At 32.5% G+C, this 24,996-nt stretch overlaps 1 protein-coding gene across 1 annotated transcript; it reads right to left on the reverse strand.

Moving 5' to 3' along the window:
* Positions 1-4,459: 4,459 nt before the first annotated feature.
* LOC143069303 (uncharacterized) lies at positions 4,460-17,631 on the reverse strand. The gene is made up of 5 exons (XM_076243872.1): positions 17,484-17,631; positions 16,610-16,783; positions 13,617-13,894; positions 6,683-6,790; positions 4,460-5,124 (listed from the first exon to the last, which is right to left on the reverse strand). The coding sequence occupies exons 2-5, from the start codon at positions 16,779-16,781 to the stop codon at positions 4,999-5,001; spliced, it is 684 nt and encodes a 227-aa protein (XP_076099987.1). The 5' UTR covers positions 16,782-16,783; positions 17,484-17,631; the 3' UTR covers positions 4,460-4,998.
* Positions 17,632-24,996: the final 7,365 nt, after the last annotated feature.

Raw genomic sequence — 24,996 nt, forward strand, 5'->3', positions numbered from 1 at the left:
TATGCCCTGCGTCTATGTTCAGTGACCTTAAAATTAAAGTCACGATTTGACATAAATTTCAAAATTTCAAAAAGTTCGTCTCATAATAAACATGTGTACAAAGTGAAACTTTTAAGTTAATGCGACCACAATTTCATGGTAAACTACTTTTACCAACAACTTTAACCTGCTATGGAATGGCCTATCAGACAGATGGATACACACACCAGAAAACTTAGTGCCACCCTTTATCGTATATGGGGCATAAAACAGAACCAGATGCTCCAAAGGGCGCAGCTTTATACGACCGCATAGGTTGAACCCTGAACGGTTGGGGCAAGTATGGACACAACATTCAAACTGGATTCAGCTCTAAATTTGGATTGTGATTAAATAGTTGACACAGCATAGGTTTTGGACACAGAATGAATGTGGTCTAATGAACTTAAAATAATTTTTTTGTCTTTGAGCAATCACTATGCTGTTGAATATTAATCCTCTCAAAAAAATGTTTGAAGAAATTTTCTTTTTATTTATGAAATCTGAAATGAGAAAAATTACCACCCCCCACCACCACCATTTTTTTTCTTTTTTCACATCCCCCTTTCTCTTTTTTCAAAACTGATCTCAATTCAAATTTCTAATGGAGTTTGCAACAATAACTACTCATTTAAATACATCATAAAATATTAAAATGTAACAAAAAGTGCTTGTTATCACTGAATGGTAAAGAGTGTTTTAATTTATCAGTTGGTAGTAAAAGTGAATATACATTGTGCATTGTATAAAACAATGATTTAAGTTGATTCAACTACTATTCTGGACAAAGAAAGATAACTCCAATCAATTGAGAATTTCTTGCTATTGCACAATATTGTGCAATTAGATATTTCTTGCTATTGCGCAATACTGTGCTATTGAAAATATTTGCTATTGCACAATACTGTGCAATTGAAGATTTCTTGCTATTGCACAATACTGTGCAATTGAACATTTTTTGCTATTGCACAATACTGTGCAATTGAAGATTTCTTGCTATTGCTGAATACTGTGCAATTGAAAATTTCTTGCTATTGCACAATACTTAATATAATAATTTTGGATCATATTTGAACCAACTTGAAAACTGGGTCCATAATCAAAAATCTAAGTACATGATTAAATTCAGCATATCAAACCAGATGCTCCGCAGGGCGTAGCTTTATACGACCGCAGAGGTTGAACCCTGAACGGTTGGGGCAAGTATGGACACAACATTCAAGCTGGATTCAGCTCTAAATTTGGATTGTGATTAAATAGTTGACACAGAATGAATGTGTTCTAATGAACTTAAAATTTTTGTTTTCTCTTAGATCAATTCACTATGCTGTTGAATATTAATCCTCTCAAAAAAATGTTTGAAGAAATATTCTTTTTTATTTATGAAATTTCAAATGAGAAAAATTGAACCCAATTTTTTAAATCACATCCCCCTTTCCCTTATTCCAAAACTAATCTCAATTAAAATTTCTAATGGAGTTTGCAACAATAACTACTCATTTAAATACATCATAAAATATTAAGATGTAAAAAAACTGCTTGTTATCACTGAATGGTAAAGATTATTTTAATTTATCAGTTGGTAGTAAAAAGTGAATATACATTGTATATTGTATATAACAAAGATTTAAGTTGATTCTGGACAAAGAAAGATAACTCCAATTAAAAAAAATAATCTTGCTATTGCACAATATTTTGCAATTAGATATTTCTTGCTTACTATTCTGGACAAAGAAAGATAACTCTAATTAAAAAAAAATTTGCTATTTCACAATATTGTGCAATTAGATATTTCTTGCCATTGCGCAATACTGTGCAATTGAAAAGACTTGCTATTGCACAATACTTAATATAATAATTTTAGATCCTGATTTGGACCAACTTGAAAACTGGGCCCATAATAAAAAAATCTAAGTACATTTTTGGATTCAGCATATCAAAGAACCCCAAGATTTCAATTTTTGTTAAAATCAGACTAAGTTTAATTTTGGACCCTTTGGACTTTAGTGTGAACCAATTTGAAAACAGGACCAAAAATGCAGAATCTACATACACAGTTAGATTTGGTATATCAAAGAACCCCATTTATTCAATTTTTGATGAAATCAAACAAAGTTTAATTTTGGACCCCGATTTGGACCAACTTGAAAACTGGGCCAATAATCAAGAATCTAAGTACATTTTTAGATTCAGCATATCAGAGAATCTAACTGATTCATTTTTTGTCAAAATCAAACTAAGTTTAATTTTTGGACCCTTTGGACCTTAATGTAGACCAATTTGAAAACGGGACCAAAAGTTAAGAATCTGCATACACAGTCATGACAGTTAGATTCGGCATATCAAAGAACCCCAATTATTCAATTTTGATGAAATCAAACAAAGTTTAATTTTGGACCCTTTGGGCCCCTTATTCTGTTGGGACCAAAACTCCCAAAATCAATACCAACCTTCCTTTTATGGTCATAAACCTTGTGTTTAAATTTCATAGATTTCTATTTACTTATACTAACACTATGGTGCGAAAACCAAGAAAAATGCTTATTTGGGTCCCTTTTTGGCCCCTAATTCCTAAACTGTTGGGACCTAAACTCCCAAAATCAATACCAACCTTCCTTTTGTAGTCATTAACATTGTGTTTAAATTTCATTGATTTCTATTTACTTGAACTAAAGTTATTGTGCGAAAACCAAGAATAATGCTTATTTGGGCCCTTTTTTGGGCCCTAATTCCTAAACTGTTGAAACCAAAACTCCCAAAATCAATCCCAACCGTTCTTTTGTGGTCATAAACCTTGTGTCAAAATTTCATAGATTTCTATTAACTTAAACTAAAGTTATAGTGCGAAAACCAAGAAAATGCTTATTTGGGCCCTTTTTGGCCCCTAATTCCTAAAATGTTGGGACCAAAACTCCCAAAATCAATACCAACCTTCCTTTTGTGGTCATAAACCTTGTGTTAAAATTTCATAGATTTCCATTCACTTTTACTAAAGTTAGAGTGCGAAAACTAAAAGTATTCGGACGACGACGACGACGCAGACGACGACGCCAACGTGATAGCAATATACGACGAAAAAATTTTCAAATTTTGCGGTCGTATAAAAAGCCAAAGAATTCAATTTTTATTTAAATCAAACTTAGTTTAATTTTGGACCCTTTGGAATGTAATGTAGACCAATTTGAAAACGGGACTAAAAATTAAGAATCTACATACACAGTTAGATTTGGCATATCAAAGAACCCCAATATTCAATTTTTGATGAAATCAAACAAAGTTTAATTTTGGACCCCGATTTGGACCAACTTGAAAACTGGGCCAATAATCAAAAATCTAAGTCGTTTTTAGAATTCAGCATATCAAAGAACCCCAAGGATTCAATTTTTGTTAAAATCAAACTAAGTTTAATTTTGGACCCTTTGGACCTTAATGTAGACCAATTGGAAACAGAACCAAAAATTAAGAATCTACATACACAGTTAGATTCGGCATATCAAAGAACCCCAATTATTCAATTTTTGATGAAATCAAACAAAGTTCAATTTTGGACCCTTTGGGCCCCTTATTCCTAAAAACCTGTTGGGACCAAAACTCCCAAAATCAAACCCAACCTTCCTTTTATGGTCATAAACCTTGTGTTTAAATTTCAAAGATTTCTATTTACTTATACTAAAGTTATGGTGCGAAAACCAAGAATAATGCTTACTTGGGCCCCTTTTTGGCCCCTTATTCCTAAACTGTTCAGACCTCAACTCCCAAAATCAATCCCAACCTTCCTTTTGTGGTCATAAACCTTGTGTTTAAATTTCATTGATTTCTATTCACTTATACTAAAGTAATTGTGCGAGAACCAAGAATAATGCTTATTTGGGCCCTCTTTTGACCCCTAATTCCTAAACTGTTTGAACGAAAACTCCCAAAATCAATCCCAACCTTCCTTTTGTGGTCATAAACCTTGTGTCAAAATTTCATAGATTTCTATTTACTTAAACTAAAGTTATAGTGCGAAAACCAAGAAAATGCTTATTTGGGCCCTTTTTGGCCCCTCATTCCTAAAATTTTGGGACCAAAACTCCCAAAATCAATCCCAACCTTCCTTTTGTGGTTATAAACCTTTTGTTAAAATTTCATAGATTTCTATTCACTTTTACTAAAGTTAGAGTGCGAAAACTAAAAGTATTCGGACGATGACGACGACGCAAGACGCAAGACGACGACGACGCCAACGTGATAGCAATATACGACGAAAAATTAAAATTTTTGCGGTCGTATAAAAAGGAAACACTCATCTATTAAGTCAAGCAAAAAGTTCTTAAACCATAATAGTGTAAAAAGCGTTCAATAACAAATTTCATAGGTACATCTGAACAATGGTTTCTATTTTGTCCTGACAAAACCATGTTCAAGAAAAAATATAAATCTATAAATAAATATGTATAAATAAATTCAGAGGATATTTTATACGTCACATCTTTTTTGAAATATAAATTACACAAAGGAACACGAGTCTGCAACACATAAAAAAATACAGAATAATTTCATAATTCAGAGTGTTTATTTCACTGCTCATCGCCTTAATATTGTTTTATTTGCAGTTGGTGTGAAGCAAAACAAACAATCAATCAAAACACTCGTGTTTTTTAAAGGAATAACTACAATATTTTTCTGTCTATGAAGAAACAATATTAAAAAATGTGGTGCAAATTCACTCATAGTTTATTGCCATGGTAACTTGGTTTATGTGAATTTCTAAATAGCTTGTACCTTAGTCTAGATTGGAGTTATTTAAGAATTTGTATGATAACTTTTGAGTTTGCAGTAAAATATGGGCCATATCCATATAAGATCCTTATTGCCTATTCTCCTTTTCCATTTCTGTTTTATGGAGTAGAAATTAATTTTGATAAATATGACAGATGGACGGAAGTTAACCAAATCATAACATATAATGCCCCCTCCCCCAGATGGATGTTTCTATGACTATCTCAACTTAGGACACACTGTTCTATGAATTTTAACTATTTCTTCTAATTGTTCTTTTTCTTGTTGAAGTCTTTCGATTTCTTGTGTCAACATATCTTGTTTGTTTTCCAATTTCTCTGTCTCCTTAAATAAACAAATAATGTACTTGAAGAAATGTGCTCATGTATAGTTATGAACACTTATCATGTTTCTTCAACATGTTGATAATATGCACCTATATATTTTGACATTGCAAATGTCGTATTTTCCTCAGACTGTAAATACGCCTTTCAACTAAATCCGTTGGATGCGCGGGTACTGATTGGAATACTTTTGTCTTGGAGAAAATGGTGTTTTTATTAGTTGTTAGTAAATGTCCTTGAACTAGCTTTAAGTAACTGTGATTAGTCTTAGATAAGTACCCTGTGTTGTCTTGTGTCTTATTAGTAGTTTTTATTTTGCTTAGTGCCAAGTCACTTCCAACTACCTTGTTACAGTTTGTACTTATGTTGTACCGTTGTATATGACTGTCCCATTGCAGGTTAGGTTTACAACTAACTACCTTGTTACAGTTTGTACCGTTGTATATGACTGTCCCATAGCAGGTTAGGTTTACAACTAACTACCTTGTTACAGTTTGTACTTATGTTGTACCTTGTATATGACTGTCCCAGGTTAGGTTTACAACTACCTTGTTACAGTTTGTACTTATGTTGTACCTTGTATATGACTGTCCCAGGTTAGGTTTACAACTACCTTGTTACAGTTTGTACTTATGTTGTACCGTAGTATATGACTGTCCCATGTTAGGTTTACAAACGTTTTTAACCCCACACTTCTCTTACCTGTCTGTTCCAAGCAAGGAACTAATTAATTCAGTTGTTCTGTCATTTTAATTCGCTTTTCGTTTACTGTTTTTTTCAAAAATCATTTTATATTAGTTTTCTCGTTTGAATTATTTCACAGTTTGTCGCACCATCGCCTATTATAGGCGACTACAATAGTAACATTCTATGGATTTGTTCATTGTCAAGACCGTACAGATATCTATAGTATACAGTTATTTAATATGTAACTATGCAATAGCCAACGGCTGAGGGCAATAGAACAATGAGCTGATCTTCATACCGAGGGAAATAATATGTTTTGATCTAGTGCACTGTTACACATTCAATAATTGTTTTATTACCTAATACATACTGAGTAAGTTCAATTTTGATTAGACAACATGAATACCTTTCAACTAATCAGAATTCAGAATAAGAGGTCATAACAGGTCAGTGCAATAGACCACACACCGGTGCAATAGAACGATAATGTCCATGCTCTTCAACTTCGTACTTTATTTTGCCTTTTTAACTTTTTTGGATTCGAGAGTCACTGATGAGTCTTTTGTAGACTAAACGCGCGTCTGGCGTATATACTAAATTTAGTCCTGGTATCTATGATGACTGAGAGCCATGTCGATAATATGACCATGACTGATAGCTACGTGTTGAAATATTTTTTTCTTCAGTTCCATCAAATAAATGTAAGTCGGTTATCTAGCATTCCGACATAAATTTTCCGATTTTGGATAGTTTGGTGCTCATTTAAACCAGATTTATAATTCTGACATTGTTACCATTGTTTAATGTATGAAATTTAAAGAACATCATTATAATTATGACTAAGCATAGACACAGAATGATTAACTACTTACGTCTTCAAGAGATTCAGTAAGTTTTCTCTTTCTACTTCGACATTTCTGAGCTGCCATTTTGTTCTTAGATCTACGGATTTTTCTTTTCTCCTCCTCATCCTGTGTCAGCTGTAATAATACACCTCTATAAATTTTCATAAGTAAAATACATAAAACTTATTTTCAATTTATTTGTTTTTAGTCATCTAAAACATACTTCCCATTCAATAATAATAATCAACGGAGAATATAGGGATGAAGCATCATATGTTCATGTTAAGAAAACTAATATCAAGAATCAAAGTTAACCTTGAAATCATTTTATATCAGAGCCTTTCTTATATGGTATTGTGGTGAAGTACACAACACTTTGTAGTCAAAAGCCTCTGTCAAAATTAATAATAATGTTGAGTCAGAAAATGATCATGTCACATAAAAAGTCAATCTATAGTTGAGATCAGAGATAAACTTCTTCTTCCGGTAAGCGGCCACCGTCAACTGGTTGACTATTCTGCCACATTTAGGAGTGAGCACATACAATTGTTTTGAAATTTAATAAACAAAAAGAATGGGTACAATTTAATATATACATAGGTGCAATTTAAAAACATGTCATTTAAATCTACTGACGAAGCTGAGCCTTGAAAGATTCAGGACTCGGGGCGGAGACAGTAGAGTTGGGCAAGGTTTTCCACTCTCTGATTGTTCTTGGATAGAACGACTCCTTCAGTTGTTTTACATGATGGTATTCTTAGTGCCTTTTCGTTGTTATTTCTGGAAGGGCGTTCATTCGATATTGGCTTACTGGATGTATCGACTTTGACAAAGTTGTTCTGTAGCTTATACATCATTATTAAGCGGCTATGTTTCCTTCGTTCTTGTAGGGCGAGTCATTCAAGATGATCAAGCATGCTACTAACAGATGAGGTGTTGTTATATCTGTTAGTAACATACCTTGCTGTCCGTCTTTGCACCATGTCCAATCTGGATGTCGTTTTGTTGGTATGGGTCCCATACTGCACTAGCATATTCTAAAGTAGGCCTGACAAGGGACATATATGCTTTTTCTTTAATTGACTCGTACGAATGATTGAATCCCTGGGGCATGTCGTTTATATAAAACAAAAACAGGCTAGGTCCCGGGACGGATCCTTGTGGTACGCCGCACTCTACAGGTATGGAGGTCGATGTTTCACCCTCTACAACTACTGACTGTATTCTATCACTGAGGAAGGTGTCTATCCACTGATTTGTTTTACCGGTTATCCCATAATGCTTCAGTTTGTAAATGAGAAGGCTATGACTAACCTTATCAAATGCCTTGGAGAAGTCCATAAATTATGAGACAATATGTTTGTTCCCCCAGATCTAAGTTTCTAGTTACATCATCTATAAATTTGATCAGTTGTGATTCGCATAATAATTCCCTTTGGAACCCATGTTGAAGTGGATACATGATGTTGTGTGTATCTGCAGGAGACATGATATGGCTAGTTACGATGTGCTCCATTAGTTTACATGCTATGCAAGTTAGAGAGACCTATAATTTATCGGATCATATTTCGTACCTTTCTTGTACACTGGGCAGACGTTGGCAGATTTCCAAATACTAGGTACTTCGCTTGTCTGATATTAGCAGCTGAATATTATTGTCAGGATTGGTGCTATGTGTACTGCTAGTTCCTTTATTTTGTCTGGCCCAGCTGCCTTATTTGGGTTAAGGTTATATAGTAGTTTGTACACACCATTTTCTGTTATATTGATGTCCAAGATTTGTTCAAACTTTCCAGGCATGTTACACTGTTCTTTAAATTCTTTTTCAAATATGGTGGTTTTGTCTTAAAAGGCTTTCTGGAATTGGCTATTGAGTATGTCTGCTTTATCTATTGGCTCTGAATGTAAAGTTCCATTTGATTTTAAAGGTGATATTTTACTCCCATCTGACCTTTTGTGTTTTATAAAGGTCCAGAACCTTTTCATATAGTTTGATCTTTCTTGGGGTTTAATTAGGTCTGGTGGTGAAACTATACTGTCGATGTAATTCCAGTAAGCTTTCTTCATTTCTCTCTGAATACGACGCTTAAGTTCTTTAAATTTGCCTCTATCTCCTCCATTACCAGATTTTTTTCATTCTTTTGAACCATCTGTTCCTTTTTCGTATGAGGCGCTTGATGTCAGATGTGATCCAGGGACTACCATCCTTTTTCCTAGCTGTCTTTTTCGGTACATTATTCCCAATGCTCTCTTCAAGTTTGGTTTGGAAGTGTGTCCATAATTTATTTATTCCTGCCATTTGCTTATTCATAAGGGTGACATCTTGGTGTAATTCATTCAGATCTAGTTTCATATTCTCCCAATTTGCTTTTCTATATAATGGTATAACCTTGGTTTTTGAATAGATTTCCTGGGGTTCAGGTTAACTTCTGTGAAAACGATTTTATGGTCGGAGAGCCCAGGTAAGGTTTCAACTCTCATGAAGCTTTCCGGATGAATTGTTACAACAAGATCAAGAGTATTGGGTCCTCTGGTTGGTTTCTTTACAAGTTGTGTCATCCCATTGTCATCCAATATATCAGCAATTTTTCATGATTTGTTGCACATTGGGTGTGCATCTTGATCTCTTTGGTAGTCCAATCCCAGTCTGGTAGGTTGAAATCACCAGCTGATATGATGAATGAATTTCGTATTAATTTTACTGGCTCTTTCAATGCTTATTCCATATTCATTATATTCCTTTTCGTTTGATGTTTTGGGGTTGTAGTAACTGGATAGATAGATGTAATGGTTTTATGATGCCAGATGTTGGACTACTGATTGATGTATTTGATAAAATACTGAATTGATTTGAAGTGCAGAATACCAAAGAATAGCAGAAGGTGGAGTAATTTAACTTAGGTCGTAGGTCATTTCAAGTTGTACGCTGTACTTCTTCTTGAGCATGTTGAGCAGTGTAAATTTAAAATAAAAATGAATGTGAACTAAGAGCTTATAAATTTATAAATGTTTAAATTACTATTGAAACTGGTCAAGAGTTAAGCAATTTATATTAAGTATAAGACAAGTATTGTTTTTTGTCATTTTGTTTTGGAAACAACTAGAACCATAACCCCAAAATCAATCCCAACCTTCTTTTTGAGGTACAAAACCGTGTGATAAGATTTCATAGAGATCCATAAACTTATACACAAGTTATTGTCCAAAAAAAAACAGAAAAATGCGTTTTGTCCACCTTTTTTGGCCCCTAATTCCTTAACAGAGAACACTTTCCCCTCAAATCAATCTCAACCTTCTTTTTGTGGTATGGAACCTTGTGGTACAATTTTATACAACTACAAACCATTATACTCAAGTCATTGTCTGGAAACCAAATGTCTTCGGATTTCAACGACATTTGTTAATACCTCATCAAGTATTTTTATGAGAAAAATTGAAAGGAAATCATAATCAAAATATTCTTTCGGATACTAGTATACTGGATAGTCCACATGTAAAACAATTACTTTAAGGATGTACTAAGGTGAAGTTTTGGAATTTGTGTCAAATGTTCGGACTCCTTGGTGTTTTTCCATACAATACAAGGTAAACTATTTTGTCCCATAACACCCATTTATTTTTTCATACAAGACTTGATAGCTCATGAAAGGTCATTTTCCAAAATTTAAGAAGATTCTTGATTTTCTTTCTTTTGTTTGTAAAAGTCCGAGTCAGACTTTTCCCGCCATATTTTAAATCTCAAATATCTCGAAAAGGAGGTCCATGACCTATCAATATTTTTAGCTTATTTTCATCCTTCAAGAATGCTCTACCAACTTAAAGTATCAATTTTAATTTCTTAATTTATTAATTTTCACCTAACCTCACCTAAGTACATCCTTAATACATGTGCTTCCACTAACCCTACCTACCCTAATTTTGGGTGCCTACCTTAACATTTTTTATGCCATTTTTTTCCCCTAGTAGTAACCAGCTAAAACCAGGTGCTCCGCAGGGCGCAGCTTTATACGACCGCAGAGGTCGAACCCTGAACAGTTGGGGAAAGTATGGACAAAACATTCTAGCGTGATACAGCTCTGAATTTGGATTGTGATCAAATTTTTGACATTACATGGTGTTTTTTTACACAAAACAAATGTCAAGATTTTACAAATTTTACAATTAAAGATTTCTTATTCAAACTTTTTAAATCTAAAATTAAATAGTTGACACAGCATAGGTTTCTGACACAGCATGAATGTGGTCTAATGAACTTAAAAGTTTGTTTTTGCCTTTTAGCAATTCACCATGCTGTTGAATATTAATCCTCTCAAAAAAATGTTTGAAGAAATTTTCTTTTTATTTATGAAATCTGAAATGAGAAAAATTTAACCCCCCCCCTTTTTTTCACATCCCCGTTTCCCTTTTTCCAAAACTGATATCAATTCAAATTTCTAATGGAGTTTGCAACAATAACTACTCTTTTAAATACATCATAAAATATTAAAATGTAAAATAAAGTGCTTGTTATCACTGAATGGTAAAGATTGGTTGGTAGTAAAAGTGAATATACATTGTTTATTGTATAAAACAATAAAAAAAACTTCATCAGCAACATTTTATATTGGCAAATTTCCAATGAAGTTATTTACATAAAGTTATTGGCAAATAAAAATAGAAAATGACATCATAGTCATGTCTGGCAAATGTCCAACATACATTATCTAAAAACATTTTAGATAAGATAAGGAAATAAGATGTAAAAAAACTGCTTGTTATCACTGAATGGTAAAGATTATTTTAATTTATCAGTTGGTAGTAAAAAGTGAATATACATTGTATATTGTATATAACAAAGATTTAAGTTGATTCTGGACAAAGAAAGATAACTCCAATTAAAAAAAAATCTTGCTATTGCACAATATTTTGCAATTAGATATTTCTTGCTTACTATTCTGGACAAAGAAAGATAACTCTAATTAAAAAAAAATTTGCTATTTCACAATATTGTGCAATTAGATATTTCTTGCCATTGCGCAATACTGTGCAATTGAAAAGACTTGCTATTGCACAATACTTAATATAATAATTTTAGATCCTGATTTGGACCAACTTGAAAACTGGGCCCATAATAAAAAATCTAAGTACATGTTTAGATTCATCATATCAAAGAAGCCCAAGAATTAAATTTTTGTTAAAATCAAGCTAAGTTTAATTTTGGACCCTTTGGACCTTTATGTTGACCAATTTGAAAACGAGACCAAAAATTAAGAATCTACATAAACAGTTAGAATCGGCATATCAAAGAACCCCAATTATTGAATTTTTGATGAAATCAAACAAAGTTTAATTTTGGACCCCGATTTGGACCAACTTGAAAACTGGGCCAATAATCAAAATTCTAAGTACATTTCTAGATTCAGCATATCAAAGAACCCCAAGGATTCAATTTTTGTCAAAATCATACAAAAAGTTAAATTTTGGACCCTTTGGACCTTAATGTAGACCAATTTGAAAACGGGACTAAAAATTAAGAATCTACATACACAGTTAGATTCGGCATATCAAAGAACCCCAATTATTCAATTTTTGATGAAATCAAACAAAGTTTAATTTTGGACCTTTTGGGCCCCTTATTCCTAAACTGTTGGGACCAAAACTCCCAAAATCAATCCCAACCTTCCTTTTATGGTCATAAACCTTGTGTTTAAATTTCATAGATTTCTATTTACTTATACTAAAGTTATGGTGCAAAAACCAAGAAAAATGCTTATTTGGGCCCCTTTTTGGCCCCTTATTCCTAAACTGTTCGGACCTCAACTCCCAAAATCAATCCCAACCTTACTTTTGTGGTCATAAACCTTGTGTTTAAATTTCATTGATTTCTATTTACTTATACTAAAGTTATTGTGCGAAAACCATGAATAATGCTTATTTGGGCCCTTTTTTGGCTCCTAATTCCTAAACTGTTGAAACCAAAACTCCCAAAATCAATCCCAACCTTCCTTTTGTGGTCATAAACCTTGTGTCAAAATTTCATATATTTCTATTCATTTTCACTAAAGTTAGAGTGCGAAAACTAAAAGTATTCGGACGACGACGACGAAGGACGACGACGACGCAAACGTGATAGCAATATACGACGAAAAATTAAAATTTTTTGCGGTCGTATAAAAAGTGTTGAAAACTGATTATTTGAGTGAATTTTCTAAGGCCAGGGACCAGTACTCTGCACAAAGCTATCAGACAGGAACAGAATTCGAATTAGATAATGTGACTTGTCATGATAAAACTATATACCAATTTTCAAATCGATATCTTAAAGCATAAAGAAAATAAATGGGGAATGTGGGACACAGATGATGCCCACGCTTGCATATCATATAAAGTTATATAGAGACAAAACTCAAGAACATCTTGCTTGTACGCACCTAAGGGTATATATAATATTGTTTGAATTTTTCAGTGAACATTACATTGTATAAAGCATTGGTTCAGTTGATTCAACTACAATTATGGACAAAGGAAGATAACTCCAATTTTAATAAAAATCTTTTAACAATTACTTATTTTTAGAACAGATACAAGCTTTCTATTTTTCCATTTGTAAAGGGGCATAACTCTAAAACAGTTGAAATGACACAACCTAAATTCAAACTTGATTTGTATTTTGTGGTAATAAGCATTATGTATATAAGTTTAATAACATTTGGTTCAGGCAAACTAAAGTTGGAGAACGGAAACCAATTTACAGACGGACAAGGGCAAAACTTATATAAAATGCTCGTTCTGCTAAGGCGGGGCATAAAATGTGTGGAAAACTGATTTGGTAGATTGACAGACAAACAGACAGACTGAGTGCAAACAGAAAACTACAAAGCCTTGAAGGATCTATGCAGATTTGTTCTTATATGATATTAATAGGTCCTTCTGATTTTATGCTCCTCGAAAAATTAATATATTGTCTTTTCACTAAAGATACCTGTTCAGGTTCTGGATGTTTAAATTCAACATGTATGTCATCCTTGCCCTCTGCCATTCTTCGAAGTTTTATCTTCATTTTAACTTCTTCTTTTATGAAAGGTGTGAGAGGTAACTGATCTTCACCTTCTATCTCTTTCAGGAAAACTTCTGAAGGGTCAATGTTTTCCTGTTCAGAAACTGTTCGGGGAAATGGATAAACTGTAGAGCTACAAGTAGATTCACCGCCAAGTAAACAGCTTACAGTTTCATCTTCTTCATAAAAAGAATCTGATGTGCCTAAATGAAACAACAATAATAACTTAATAAGTATTTAAAACAATTGACTTAAATAATACATAAAACTCAGTATCATTTATATTTGTCATTCGAATGTCATAATATCTGTGTAACATGTACATGTAATTAGAAAATTACATTTTTATTTGGACGTTGACATTATCAGTAGTAAAATTGAGTAATGAACTGGAGAAAATGTGTCAAAGGGACAACAACTCGACTAAAAAGCAGATTACACTCCAAGACAATGAATGGCTCTTCAACACAACGAGAAAATTTCCAAAGCGGGATTCAGCTATCCCCCTAAGGGAGCTACCATTTGATTTTTATGAGGAAGGGGTGCAAGGAACTATTTGAAAAAAGGCAGGGTGAGATACTTTGTAAAAAAACAAATGCTCCGCAGGGCGCAGCTTTATACAACCACAGAGGTCGAACCCTGAACAGTTGGGGCATAAAATGTGTGGAAAACTGATTTGGTAGATTGACAGACAAACAGACAGACTGAGTGCAAACAGAAAACTGGAGACAAGTCTGAATTTGGATTGTGATTAAATAGTTGACACAGCATAGGTTTCTGACACAGAATGAATGTGGTCTAATGAACTTAAAATGTTGTTTTTTTTGCTTTTGAGCAATTCACTATGCTGTTGAATATTAATCCTTTGATATTTGAAGTAATTTTCTTTTTCATTTCTGAAATCAGAAATAAGAAAAATTGAACCCCACCAATTTTTTTTCACCTCCCCCTTTCTCTTATTCCAAAAATGATCTCAATTCAAATTTCTAATGTAGTTTTCAACAATAACTACTCATTTAAACACATCATAAAATATAAAATGTCATACTGTCATGATTATGTTGATTTGACTACTATTCTGGACAAAGAAAGATAACTCCAATGGCAAATTTCCAATGAAGTTCATTAAACTAAAGTTTTTGGCAAATTTCCAACGGAATTTATTAATAACAAAGTTTTTGGCAAATTTCCAATATACATAATTTAAGAGCAGTTTAGGTGAGCTATTATTGCGAACCCTATCATAGTTTTCCATAGATTCATCTGCAAGTTACCTGTCCATTTAAACTTTTGTAAGTTCTATTGTCCCATTGAACAAATACAACAGGTATTGTTCTCTGTATAGTTTATTTGATGGGACCTTTAAATTTCTTCCAAGAGAAATCTATCACTAATCATTGATTAATTTGCCTGACCAAAAAATATCTTCTTTGTTCACTGAAATACATGTATAAACTCACATAAACTGCATGTGATACAGTATTTATTCAATATCAATAATATATTTTCAATCTGTTCAATATAAGCACTGATTTAATTATAAAAAGTTTATTTCTGAATTTTTTTTAACTACTGCATGCATTTATGTTTCAAAGAATTTGCATGTTTTTTGTGGTTGTTCAGTTATAAAGAATACATTTATGAAGACCTTTATTTAAACATTATCATTTCAAGTTTTTACTTATGAACAGACTAAAAAAAAAGCAAATTTTAATAGGTACAATGTTGAAATTTGATCAGAAATCAACTTTTAATTTTTAAATCAGTGTTTATATCAAAAAAATTGAAAATGTGTTATTGATTGAATGAATACAACATCACATGCAGTTTCATAATTACTTATTTGTACATGTATTTCCATCATCGACAGTTCAATTTTTTGTTCAAGTAAATTAATCAGTGAGTGATAGATTTCTCTTGCAAGAAATTTAAAGGTCCCATTGAATAAACTAAACAGAGAACAATAGCTGTTGTATTTGTTAGATGGGACAATAGGACTTACAAAAGTTTAAATGGACAGGTAACTTGCAGGTGAATCTGTGGAAAACTATGATAGGATTCCCAATAAAATGAGTTTCAATTACCAACCTTACACTGCTTTTAAATTATGTTTTGTACTTAAGTAATTGTCCATTAACCTGGAAACCCTTTTCCCCCCTTTTGCACCTTATTCCTTAATGGTTTGACCCATAACTCCCAAAGACAATTTTTACCATCCCTTTGTGGTATTCCAATATCCAAAATCTAAATACATGGTTAGATTCATCATATCAAAGAACCCCAAGAATTCAATATTGATGAAATCAAATAAAGTTCAATTTTGGACCCTTTAGACCTCAATGTGGACAAATTTAATAACCGGTCCCAGAGACATATATATGTCTCTGCCGGTCCTAAATATTAAAAATCTAAATACACGGTTAGATTCAGCATATCCAAGAACCCCATATATTGATTTTTTGTTGAAATCAAACAAAGTTTAATTTTGGACCCCAATTTGGACCAACTTGAAAACTGGGCTTATAATAAAAAAAACTAAGTACATGTTTAGATTCAGCATATCAAAGAACCCCAAGAATTCAATTTTTGGTTAAAATCAAACTGTTTAATTTTGGACCCTTTGGAGCTAAATGTAGACCAATTCGAAAACGTGACCAAAAATTAAGAATAGATTCGGTATATCAAAGAACCCCAGTAATTCAATTTTTGATGAAATCAATAAAAGTTTAATTCTGGACCCTTTTGGCCCCTAAATTAGAATAAAAGTGCATTGCAGACATTTTATACAACTATTAAAAAATGAAGGACAAAATATTTCATCCTAGCTCACCCTTAAACAATACTGCATACTAGTTCAGCAAAAATAGAATAATTATATTGTGGATAAAGGTTAAAAATATAGAATAGAAAATACTAACCATCTAATGTTATCGTTTCCTGGCAGAAGTCCTCATTCACTTCGAAAAAATATGCTTCATCATCCGAGACTCTCATTGTTGAAGATCCCCTTTCTTGCAAGATAAATTTATTCAGATCTATGTCAGTTCCAAGAAAAACATCTAAGATATCTCCTTCTGTTTGTCGAACCATAACTACAAAAATAACCATATTCTTATCTGAGATTCCTATAACACATAGCGGTATCTCAAAGCTCCGTCCCAGAAATATTGCTTTGACCCATTTTTTGTGTTTTTCTTTGCTGTTATAAAAATGTTAAAATTAAAGGTGGTCCCTCACTTTGTTATAAAAGAAATTGCATAACTCATTCACAAGCATAAACTAAAGCCCCCTTCGATTTCGTTGGCAGGGGATTAAAAACGCAAGCCCCTAGCTGATATAACTTGAAATATCGATATTCCACATGCAGGAGAAGAAAGTTCACAATAGTATAATTGATGAATTACTTAAAAGCATAGTCAAACTGCACCAAATTTACCGTCGAAGTTTAAAATTAATAGTAAGAGCACGATTAAGAGAAATAAGTTGAATTTCTAAGACAACTTGAAGTTGTCTTTAAAATATAAAAAATAATATGTAATTCATTGACTGGCTTTCTTTTTTTTTTTAACTATCTACAAAGGTTATATAATCATTGCCAAATTTAATGTAAATGACATCGCAAGTGATAATCTCCTCCTTTAGTGTTTCAGTGTTTAGTGGTGTGTGTGTGTGTGTGTGTGTAAATGTATGTTTGTGTTTTCTTCTTCAATGATCTTCTATGTCTTTACTGGTACATGTCATATAAATTAATAAAGATAATTATCCAGAAAAGTAGGTAATAATAAACCAAACCTTTTACTGAATCCACATAGTTCACAGATTGAATTTAACTTCTGTTGTGAAATACCAATGCTATGTTAGTATGTAGTGATCAGCCAATTCATTGAGTTCTGTCAACATACTGTATACCGGTCTTATTTATAACCTGAGCATATGATCTATATTTATCTGAATTTCATTATCACATGACTGTGTCATAATGACGTCAAAAGTAGGTTAAATTCATTCATGTCGAAAACCCATTTTGATTTTGTTGAGGATTTTGTTGTTAAGTTGATTTTAATTAAACAGTTATTATTAATTTAAGTTAATGGAGGAGCTTCCAAAGCCAAAAATAATGATCTTCCTCATTTATATGCAAAAAAATACCAAACAATTAAACAAATAAGAAGAATGATTCGCATCTCGTTATACAGATAGATATCATGTATGAGATGATTCCACGTGGCTAATATTGACAATATTGATACTTTGTTTTAATATGAGTCATACAGTTTGGTTACTCATCTACCTAGTTTTAAACCTTATCGATTACGAAAGAGTAGGGGAGAGAAAAAAAAAGGGGGGGGGGGTGTTAACCGTAATTTATATGGGATATGGGTCATTTACAAAAAATGTCGAATTTTGAAATTGAAAAAAAAATATTAAAGTTACTTATTCAAACAACCCATTACATAAGCAAATCAAAACAAACAGTTCTTTAAGAACAATATATTAAAAGATGCCTCTAAAAAATGAAGGTTGTAAAATTACCACCAGTAATGCAAGTCTAAGATAGCAATTTATATTGCTCGTCATTTTTTCACCCTTTCCAATAAATCCAACATCAAGTAAATCCCTTAGTTAGTTTACTTTTCTCTTTATTTCGGCATTGGTAACAGGAACGTACGTTTCTGATATATCACTATATAAAGTCTATCCTGTTACCGATATCGGTATTGCACCTGCAAATGCTTAATTGGGAAGATTAAGACGTTATAAACTGAATTAAAGGGGCACTAGCTACGAGATATATAAAAAATCTAAAGTAAGATTTTTTTGTTCAATCAATAATGAAAGTGAAATAGTGAAATAATAATTGGCTTTTAGCAGCAAAAATGGTTCAATTTTGTCAAGTTAAGCGAAGAAACATTGAAAATTACTTATTCACTTGCAAGTGAATAAGTCGACCTCATTAAATCCGTATTCATGTGAACTTCAATTTAACCCCTAGCTAGAGATTGACAACGCATGCATTGTACGTGTACTTGTTATTTAAAGAAAAAGAATGTCAATAAAGGAAACAGTAGTATACCGCTGTTCAAAACTCGTAAATCCATGGACAAAAAACAAAATCGGGGTAACAAACTAAAACCGAGGGAAACGCATTAAATATAAGAGGAGAACAACGACATAACACTAAAATGTAATACACATAGACAAAATCCCACGAGAATAACAAATATAACATATATATATAACATCAAAACCAAATACATGAATTTGGGATAGACAAGTACCGTGACACGTCTTATCGCAATGTGAATTTACACTAAAAAATAAGAGAAAACAAATGACACAACGTTATAATGTAATACACACAGAAACGAACTATAATATGACAATGGCCATATTCCTGACTTGGTACAGGGCAATTTTAAAGGAAAAAATGGTGGGTTGAACCTGGTTTTGTGGCATGCCAAACCTCGCACTTTTATGGCCATGTGAAATATAACATCAAAATGACAACACAGGACTACAATATAAATAAATTGGAGAACACAATTGACAAAGAATCACACGAACAACAGCCAACAAAAGGCAACAAGTTCAAAATTTTAATACGCCAGAAGTGTATTTTGTCCACACAAGACCTACGTGTGACGCCCAGATACAAAAGTTTGAAAGCCGAAACGAGTACAAAGTTGAACAGCATCGAGGACCAAAAGATCAAAAAGGTTGTGCCAAAAACGGTAAGGGTTTTCTGTTAGTTACCAGAAAATCCCTATAATTTAGAATAATTTATACTTTTGCAAACAGTAAATATTATAAAATTAATATTCAAAAGATGAACATGATAAAACTAAAGTATTCACTAATTACAAGAAACATCTGAAATACATTTACATAACCAGACATTTGAAACACAAAAGTAGACACATCCGAATAAGTTTAAACCTCTACGCCAAGTGACGTCCTATTTGAAACTGAAAAATGACGAAAAAATGACGTCATTTGAATTTGTAAAACAGATCATCAAAAAATGAAAAATGACGTCACATAAGAATGAATAAGATAGAATTAGGATTGATTGAAGATTATATATTTGAACTAAATACTGATATTGCATTTAATAACAAAGCACATTTTAATACTTATTAATATCAAACTAAGGTAGCAATTAACTATATTATAAAACTATGTCCGGTTTGTTTTGAATCTAACTTCAAACGTAAAATATCGTACTGATTACGTTGAACGAAATCAAATCTGATAAATGAAGGCGGTGATTAATTTTCTTTACCATAACACATAAAAGACGTGAACACATTTGACAAAATCCGATGAGAATTACAAATATAACATTAAACATTTAAACTAACTACATGAATTTGGGATAGATAAGTACCACGTCTTATAGTAATGCGAGTTCAACAATGAAAGTGAAACTACGGTAAATCATTTGATTACTGATTCGATCCATATGAAATCATTCGTATACGGTTAAAAACAATGAGAAACATATATTTTTTATCTATAAAATAAACTCAAACAGACCTATAAAAATCCAATTGCACGTGTTGGTTTAATCTATTCATATCTTTATTTATGTTTACATCTCTTATATGGTCGTCTGAGGTCAAATCGATAGTTAATTAGATGAGCGTCTGGAATAAAAAACACACGAAACGAACCTTCATATTATCTACCCCATACTCTGTAAACTGTTTATTTTAGACTTTTGGTAGTTTGGATAAATGTTTTACATTGTTATAAATCAAATATGAGAATTTGAGTAAAATCGGTGACCATGAATTTGACAGCTAGTGCCCCTTTAATTTGTCACTCATAAATATTTCGTTACACATTTACTTTATAAAATATTTTGTCTCACAAAAACAACATAAATCGACAATTTAATATTCGTTTTCAGTTGCAAATTGATAAGCTTCAAGTGCTTATGTGTACACATACACGGTTGACACTCGGCTAACCGAGAGATTGTTCGGTTAATCTGTATTGAGTATGCGGCTATATGGGCGATTGGTCTGTTAATCGGGTTGGTTATACGTCTGTTAAGAGTAAAACGCTTAATTTAATGTTAAACTCTATTAAATATACAGATTTTTGGCATGTTATAAGAACCAAATCAAAAAAAAAAAAAAAGAAAAGTGTCAGACAAAATGATATCTATCATAGAACATTTTGCACTTGTAAAAACATTTCTTAGTCTGCGCAGTTTTCAGTAAAACTAAAAGGCGTCGCGCAAGAATGTAGTATTTATGCTTATTTATACGCATAGCAATTTTTTAATAAAAGACGAAACAAACAAATTTAGATATCATTTAAAGGACAAAAAATATTACTGTGGTTCTAAAAAATAAATTGACATTAGTAAATATTTCATAATTGTAAAATAACGTGAATAATACCACGTTTTAGTGAAAATTATGGGAATAAAGTCTGTTAATGGGTTGGACAATTGAAATTGTGTCAGTTAAGAGTTATTTAGCCAAAACAATAATTTTGCTACCTTTATATTTTCCCCATGAAAAATTTAAGAATGAGATGTTCCTGAGTAAACAAAAATGACAATACGGTGCCACAGTATCCTAGAAAGAGCATTTTTATTTTGACTTTTTTTTTGCATTTTATTGAAGGGTGTGTCACTTCAATATAGCGTGATATGGATTGGCCTCTGGAATATGCATGAATTTTTTATTGACGTTTTCAATCAGCCTTAATTTTTGTGGCTGTTCGAAGTAGCACGTTCTCAATTCCGACTGTAAGTGTCTTTTTAATATAACACAGGGTACATATAACGTGTTCTCGTTCACATATGAACATGATATTTGTCACTGGACGTTAAACCCTAATTCGTCAGCATCATCCAATTGGTTCTTTTCTTCTATTACTTAATCATATGTTGTTTACAAATTACTCTAAAGAAGTAAACGGAAAGGAGCGAATGCAGCTACATTTGGTTATTTGAAGTTTCAATTCATTTTATTCCGTTTAGTTCCTTTCTACATAAGTGCAGAGGACAACTACAGTTGTCTATGGTGGCCGGTGAAGTCCATTTCGCGTTTTCACGATTTCGCCCAGGGGCGTAGCTAGAAAGATACGATGTGCAAGTAACTTCTGCCGAGCGGAGCGAGGCGAAAAATTTTTGGGACCCTTTTATGCAGAAAAATGTTTTTTTTCAGTTTTCGGTCATAGGACTGTTAAAAGAGGAGCTATATGTAGATAGGACTTATAAAAAAAATATGAATGTAAAACTATTAATAAATCTTCTGAATAGAGTAATACATAAACAACATATATTTGTGATACAGAATTTACTCAAAATTGTCCAAAATCTGCTCTTCGGGTCTAGGCAGAAACAAACTTCTGTATTACTTTAATTGTCAATATTCACACTGAAATCCCGATGAATATGCAGTAATGCTAGTAACTGTCGTTCATTGTTGTTCGTACATTTGTTTTCAACATACTTAGTACACTGATAGATCTCCATGGTAGCACTCGCGAGATGTTATGAACCAGCGTACGTGTTCAGCATCGAGCGACCTCCCAATTGAATTCGTCAAAATCACATGCCAGGTCAGTTTCGTATGTCTCAGATAATGTTGAGATTTTTTCGTTTGTTATATTTCTTACAACACGATGGAGCAGATACAGCGCAAAAGTGCGATTTTCTGATAATACTAGACGCGACTCCACTCTCCAGTTCCCTTATATCATATGGGCTATGAACGCAAAAAATAATGAGACTTTCCAATACTGTTTTGGCGTGTTTGCAGGGTGATTGGATCTGGTAGTCTGTCGACCACATCGCCTCGGCATATTTTCAACGATATCGAGGGGTTCTGATAATTCTAATGCCGATTGGTACATCTCATTCCAAACTAATGAACCGTGCACTGTAATATGTGCTCCAAAAACTACATGTCTTAGACTGAGTATTACAAATTCAAATCTAGTAAAAGATACAAGTTACTGTCCGATTTGTCATAATCTCCAATGAAACTTTTATTTTGAAACCAAATGCCGTTATTTAATGATATTTCATCAATTAAAAAAGTGACAACATAGGTGTTTCCTTTAACATTCAATCTATAAATTTTTATTATGCCATTTTTTTTTTTTGCATGCCGAATCGATGTGCACGCAACTGCGTGTTAGCGTATAGGCAGCTACGCGCCTGTGACGACGCCTTTCATATTATATAGGGCGAAAACGCGAAATCGCGAAATCGCGAAGTCGAAAACGCGAAGTCGAAAACGAGAATATGTAAGGCGAAAGCGGCAAAAGCGCTAAAACGCAAAATGGCATTACCCTGCCACCATAGTTGTCCGCATGTAAACTTCTAGAATTTGTCACCAATTAAGTACATCGCAATCCGTTACTGTTTCAACAGCCATCGGTGTTTCATGTGTGTATAATACTATTCTTAAACAAGTATTATTTTTCTCTCGTTTTTAGCAATGTATCACTCTCTACTGTCCTTATATATTATTCTATATTCTGCGTTTCCATCCAGATTCTCACGTGTATACCATGAGGGTCCGGATTGGGGGTATTGTTTATTTCTGTATTCTTTAAATTGTTATGTCATTTTTTTCTACATTTTATTTATCTTACCCATTATTCTTTCTTTATTTTTCATATTTTGTCATCCCAATATATTTTACTTGCTGATGTTTAGTTAAATTACGACGTTTATCTCTGATTTATATACTGGTTACCAATGTAGATGACAAATTTGTGTCATTCATGATGACAATTAAACAGAATCGACATGATATATGCGATCATTCTTGGATGAAATTAATATTACTTTAATATTACACTTTTTGCAACCATTTTTATCAATTTTCAATTTCATGTGTTTGTTTCCGTATATGTAATGTTTCATTGCTCATGTGTTGTTTTCGTATATTTTAGCTGCTCGTCTTGAGCCTACTCATTTGATCCGATAAAACCCCATATAGCTATAAAATTATACTTTTATTGCCATTCATAACTCTTAACAGACCAATTAACAGACCTGGTTTTATACATCCGACCTAATAACAGACCAGGTTTTAAATAAAGATTGATTTATGTCACCAAAATACAGATTTTCGTGTAGATTTTTCACACAATGATATCAATATGGTTAACACACATAATGCCTTTCTTTTTTCGATGTTCAAAATATTGAATGCAAGTAAATCTAACCAATGTGTCATTTTGTACAGTGAAACGTCGCACGCTACTGGTGTTACTTTGGTAAAATCACGTACAAGACACATTCATCTTATTAATTTTTAAACATAAAATTTGATATTATAAAGTGTTGTATATCATTTTAAAGCTTTTAAACTCTTCTTTCAGATTATTGCAATTTTGTTTATGAAACAGACCATTTTCATTAATTAAAACTCAATAAAACATTTACTTTGCAATATGATTTCCTTGTCCCGCGTTACACTTTTAGTTTTGTGAAATTCTGAATACCGTAAAAAACATATAAATTTTATTACCAAACGATATAAAAGTTTGTCTAGAACAAGCAATTCATAATTGGGCGATGACGTAATGTCGATTTTTTTCTCTCGAAAAGACGGAAATATAAAAAAAAAGGGATCAATATGATACAAATTATGTGTCCCATGCACGAAAGGTTGTCGTAATTTTTGTTAAATTGTCCCAAAAAAGGGAATTCTAGAGCAATCCCCATGTCGAAAGTAAATAATTCTTATACTAGTGTTTTGTACATAGATCACACTTTCGCCTCATGTAATAATCAGGAATTTTTAAAATAAATTCTTATTATTCGAGTTGAATAGCAATGTCCGACATTTTGTCCCCTTCAAACCAAATTAAACGTAGGGTTAAGTTTTCTGTTTTTTTCATGATGTTTATTTACTACAGTGCCATTCGCTACATAAAAAAAATTTATAATGGATAAAAGTACAAAAAATTATCTCTGTTTTGATATTAAATTCCCATAAATTAAATCTAATATACGAGATATCAGATAAAACTAAAATGTCCGATACAATGTCCCCACATACGATTTTGACGTTATTTAATAAAATATACTTCTAACGTTCCGTCTAATTGTCATTATTGCGGTTTTCACAGACGATTTGGAATACGGCTATTTTATTTTGTTGCTTAATATGAAACTTTAAAATTAATGTTTTATGTTGAAACTCTATCGATTCATAGAGAAGGGGTTGGCCGGAGAGATTTTCTCCCGGAACTGAAGTGTTTTCCGGACTTTAATAGTCGGATCCGCTATAATACAAATTAATAGAAAAAAAAACAGCAATAA

Source organism: Mytilus galloprovincialis, chromosome 3 (genome assembly GCF_965363235.1).
Source record: "Mytilus galloprovincialis chromosome 3, xbMytGall1.hap1.1, whole genome shotgun sequence".
Taxonomy (NCBI): Eukaryota; Metazoa; Mollusca; class Bivalvia; order Mytilida; family Mytilidae; genus Mytilus; species Mytilus galloprovincialis.